Source organism: Bombus terrestris, chromosome 17 (assembly GCF_910591885.1).
Source record: "Bombus terrestris chromosome 17, iyBomTerr1.2, whole genome shotgun sequence".
NCBI classification, from domain to species: domain Eukaryota; kingdom Metazoa; phylum Arthropoda; class Insecta; order Hymenoptera; family Apidae; genus Bombus; species Bombus terrestris.
Genome location: NC_063285.1, coordinates 6,738,738 through 6,743,603, shown reverse-complemented (window position 1 = coordinate 6,743,603; position 4,866 = coordinate 6,738,738). Strand labels below are relative to the sequence as shown.

Sequence of the window (4,866 nt, the reverse complement as noted above, 5' to 3'; positions counted from 1 at the left end):
AAGGTAGAATGCAGGTATTCTGTTATTTCCGGAGCGGTATTGGAGGAGTGTGGTTTGAAAATGTTGGATAGGTAGTTGGCGAAGAGGTTGGCTTTCTCTATAGGGTTTCGTGCCCATCCGCCTTGCGGACAGCGAATTGGTGGGATTATTTGGGGGGGGGGGGGGGGGGACGCGTGAGTTTTCTGGAAGTCTTCCATAGTGAGTAGTTAGAGTCGGCAGAGGAGGACAAATCGACGAGGTACTTTTGGAAACAGTCGTTTTTGAATTTTTTAATGATTTTGGTTAACTTCCTGGTTGCGTTGTTTAGCTTGCGGTTGTCGTCCGGTGTTCTATGGGTTTGCTATACTCTTCTTAGTCTTCGTTTTCCTGTAATTTTGTTTAATATCTAATGGGGGTATTCGTGTTTACTGATAGAAGTCTTGGTAGGTGTTAAGGAGCGGATGGCGTTTATTATGCTCGTGTTTAAGTATTCTGTGGCAGTTTCGATATCTGCTTTTGTTTTTAGTGAGATTGAGGCAGAGGTTGAGCGGTTAAAGATTTCTCTAAAGAGCTGCCAGTTGGTGAGTTGGTTGTGAATAAGGCCATTAGGTGGATTCTCGATTATTGCTGAACCGACTGTTGCTATTACGGGGGAGTGGCCGGAAAAGAGTTCAGCCGAGGAGTTGATTTGGACATGTCTGGGCGAGATATTTTTGGTTATGAAGAAGTCGAGTAAGTCGGGGATTTTGTTAGTGTCAGTGGGCCAGTATGTGGGTTCATATGTGGTGAGGTAGTTGAGATTGTTGGTGGTTATGCTTTTCAGGAGGTTTTTGCCTCTTGCTGTGACAAGTCTGCTGCCCCGTTGGGTATGTTTGGCGTTATAGTGTCCTCCAGCTAAGAATCTATTGCCTAGGGCGTCAAATAGGCTGTCGAAGTTCTCTTTTGCAATCGAGTGTCTGGGAGGGCAGTATACTGCTGAGGTGGTGATTGTACCATGGTGGTCTTCTATTGCTACGCTTGTAGCTTGAAGGTAGTCTTTCTGGAATGATGGGAGCTCGTTGTGCTTAATGCTGGATTTGATGATGATTCCAGTGCCGCCGTGTGCCTTTTCGCTGGGGTGTTGGGTGTTATTATTATGTAGCGTTTTATAGGCTGAGTATCCTTTGTAGTTCGCAGGATGCTCTCCTTGACAGTGGATGCACTTCGCGGGGGTTTCAGGGGATTTAGTGCATTGGTCAGTGGGGTGACTACCTGCACATTTTACGCATCGAAAGTTATGATTGCAGTATTTCTGCATGTGGCCGTACATTTGGCACTTTTCGCATTGTACTATTTCTTTCTCTACAAGAGGTGGTTCGAACTTAACTATGGAGTTCATCAGCCGGTTGACGTTGTAGATTTCTTTGTTATTTCCTTTTTGTTTTATATCTATGAAAAATAGTGATAGTGGATTTTTTGAGATTCTATGTTTAATGTTGCTAATGTTGGTTACCTCATGGCCAAGATTTTGAAGTTCGAACTTTAGTTCATCTAGGTCGACTGAGTGGTGGATGTTGCGTAGCACCACTCGAAATGGTCTTTCTTGCTTGAGTTGGTAAGTGTGGAAGTTGGCATTCATGTTTTTTAACAACTTCGTTAATTTCCTGTATGCGTCAGGGTTGGCCGGCAGGACTTTTACGCTGTTGTTGCTGATTTTCAATTTATATTCGTCCTTGCCGATTTCTTTTTGGATTGTCTTTGTCATTGATTGGATGTCAATGATATCATCGATGAAGATTGGCGGGGGAGGGGTTTTTTTGTGTAAGTTGTTTATTTACCTCTGTGGTTGTGTCCATAGCGACATCAGCCTCCAGTATCGCGAAACTGTTGTGAGTGGTCACTTGGCTGGCTGGCGGGTTGGGTTGCCTTTTGCTCACATTGGTCCTGCTGGCTTCGAGTTGCGTTTTTTCGTTAGAGGGTCGTTTGCAAAATGGGGTGTATTGCCCCTTTACCACGGGGGAGGAAGAGCAGCGTTGTTGTAACTACGCTCCGTAGCTCCCGTTTGGGATGATTGGGCCATCGTCGATCTAGTTAATTCAATGTGAAATAACTAGTCGAGAGGCTGTGATTCCGATCAGAGCTTAGTAGCGTTGGATTTTTCACTAGCACGTTTGCGAACACTTGGCTAGGTTTGTTGGATTCGCTTTCGACAGATGGGTGTCACGTGTTGTTTTGTGAACTTCACAGGGCACTGGACACACGTCTGCACGCTTCGACACTCACCAGCAAACTCAAGAGAAAAAAGTAAGTCTCAAATTATCGGTATACAAGACGTAATATTATCCATAGCAAAGTAATTATACCGGATATTTTGGTGATCTGATGTATCCAGTATAACCTGAAATAACCGAAAATATATGTATTTATATTAGTTCCTATTTTATTATACGAAGATACTTTTATACCCACCTTGATAATCGTTGTCGGGCTGTTGACTTAAACTCTTCTTTCAGAATAAATTTCTTAATTCCCATCTGGTAAGTGTCACCATACCTCTTCCAATTCATGTCCCGTAAATCTAGTTTGACCATATCGCTGTCGTGTAACATTTTCACTTTCCTCGCCAAGTCGGAACAGTTATCCCTTTGGAACGTCCATTCGCGTGTGGTGAAAAATGCAAATGATGCGAACAGCTTATTGCTATTTCTGAGAAGTTTCATCATTCTGAAATATCATTTTTAATTATTAGTATAGATGAAAACAATGATTATCCTAGAAGGATTGTTCTCGTTGTTCGATGATCGATAGAATACTTACATTGGTTTACTACCTCGGAGTCTTAGAAATATATCTATAACGAACGCAAGGAAAACACGCGGAATTACACTCAGAATGTTGTAAATATATTTATTAGCTACGACTGAACAACCTGGGTACCATAGCGTATCGTTCAGTGGGGTATCTATGCTACATTTTACCATAGCATCTATCATCGGACCAAACCTAGGCAATTGGAACATTTACATTATTACAATTAATGGAATTACGCGTAAAGTTTATTATTGTCCGAGTATCTCAGGAAATATTATGAAATTTCAATAAATATTATTTATATTACTATTTTCCAAAATGCAAGTATTGGGAGCAAAAGTGAACTTTTATATTCTACATTTGTTTGCGCTTTCATTGTCCACGTTATTTAAATAAACTGAAACTTTGAAATACTCTAACAATTGAATTACATTAGTTCGTAAAAAATTCGCAATAAATATTACTTAAAAGGGTATGCGTTACTCGTGCAGTTGTATACTTTAACTTCGTGATCACGATGCAGCGTGACATGCCATGCAATACATATTATCGTGTCGACTACGAAATCGACAGGCACCACATCCAAGTTTGTATCTCTCCTACCCCGTACCGCTGTTGCATATCCTTTGCCGATTAGCAGAAAGGTACCTGGTAACATTAAGTTGGTGTAGAAATTACTTGTGATTTTGAATTAGCAGAAATGTAACGCTAAATACATAAGAATACATTCTCTTGACAGTGAGCAACAACAAGTTTGAACTATAATACTGATGATCAAGTGGAAAGCCTCTAACAAACTAATCGGTTAACTCTACTCCTGTGAAATGTAAGGAGTATTACCCAATTATCACTGAAAAAGATTTATGCTAATACCTGTAACTGCAGAAATATTCTCTATCCAACCCGGACATGGTTCTTCTATCGAGGCACCAATTACGCTTGGCCGAACTATCGCAACTGGCATATCTTTGCACTTGGTTGCTACAATTTGCTCTGCTAAATTCTTACTGAATGTGTATGTGTTTGGATAAGTTTTTAAAATCTTTTTTTCTATTTCGTTGATCGACCTTTTGTCGAAATTGTCACACATATTTATTACTTCCGAAGGTTTCAAGCTCGTGCTACAAAGTTAATAATATGTGAACATATTCTTCACGCTATAATTACAAATATAATATTCATAAACCGTGGAACAACGTTTGCGTATAACTTATTCTTACGTATAAACTTTTTCGCCAATCTCGGGTAGATTCGCATTACTAAAAGCTGTGCTGACGTGAACGAAGCTAATCGGATGCTTTAGTTCGTTCCAAAGCTCAATGACACGAAGAGTACCCTTCGTATTCACATTAACAGCCACGTGTAACGATTCGTTGAATCTCACAGTGGCCGCGACGTGAAACACTATGTTTACTTTCTCTAACAACAGATTTCTATCTTCTCGCGAGAGACCTAAATCCGACAGACTCATGTCACTTTTAACTGGGTAAACTTTATGGAAAACTGAGGGATTTTTTGCTTTGATGTCATCGTAAATCTGAAAACGAAAAAATAGCAGCTCAATTGCAGAAAAGAAATTTAATCAATTTGGCTTCTGACAGGCTTAAATATTGAAAGAAACAAGAATAATATTTACTAACTGGATCATCTATGAGCTTCTTAAATCGTTGTTCCATCGTTTCGTTAGCTTTTGGACGAAGTAGTATAAAAATGGCAGCGATGCGTGGACACATGCGGATAAGTTTTTCCAGGAGACCTTTTCCAACGAAACCAGTTGCTCCAGTCACAAGGATCCCACTTCCGGCGTAGAATTCCTCGAGAGAACTCGTCTTATTCCGTCCTTCATTGATTCCATTTTCATTTGTTTGTTCATTGATTGTATCCATGTTTCAGAATCTTCACACTTTCAGTCCCACGGACTCCTGCTCGGACAGCCGATGAGGACGGACGTGTCTAGACGGTCGTCCTCTCCAGGTATAAGTGAATAGTGAAAAAGTGCTCCAAAGTAATAGTGCTGCAAAGTGATAGTGAGGAGGAAATAAAATAACAATGCAGATACCAACTATAAACATAGCAACAAAAGGAGAAACATATTAT

At 40.4% G+C, this 4,866-nt stretch overlaps 1 protein-coding gene across 1 annotated transcript; it reads right to left on the bottom strand.

Annotated features, from left to right (window-relative positions):
* Positions 1-2,274: 2,274 nt before the first annotated feature.
* On the bottom strand, positions 2,275-4,655 carry LOC110120153 (fatty acyl-CoA reductase 1-like). The gene is made up of 7 exons (XM_020867909.2): positions 4,410-4,655; positions 3,990-4,306; positions 3,643-3,890; positions 3,234-3,417; positions 2,776-2,961; positions 2,428-2,682; positions 2,275-2,356 (listed from the first exon to the last, which is right to left on the bottom strand). Exons 1-7 carry the CDS (start codon positions 4,653-4,655, stop codon positions 2,275-2,277), a joined length of 1,518 nt encoding a protein of 505 aa, XP_020723568.1.
* Between the last annotated feature and the right edge of the window lie 211 nt (positions 4,656-4,866).

What these genes read in the sequence shown, in the direction of transcription:
- LOC110120153 (XM_020867909.2), bottom strand. Translation starts at nt 4,655, where the DNA reads ATGGATACAATCAATGAACAAACAAATGAAAATGGAATCAATGAAGGA. An exon ending in AGAAGCTCATAGATGATCCA is followed by an intron (nt 4,307 to 4,409) that starts GTTAGTAAATAT and finishes TTTCGTTTTCAG; the next exon opens with ATTTACGATGACATCAAAGC. An exon ending in ATTGGCGAAAAAGTTTATAC is followed by an intron (nt 3,891 to 3,989) that starts GTAAGAATAAGT and finishes TTAACTTTGTAG; the next exon opens with CACGAGCTTGAAACCTTCGG.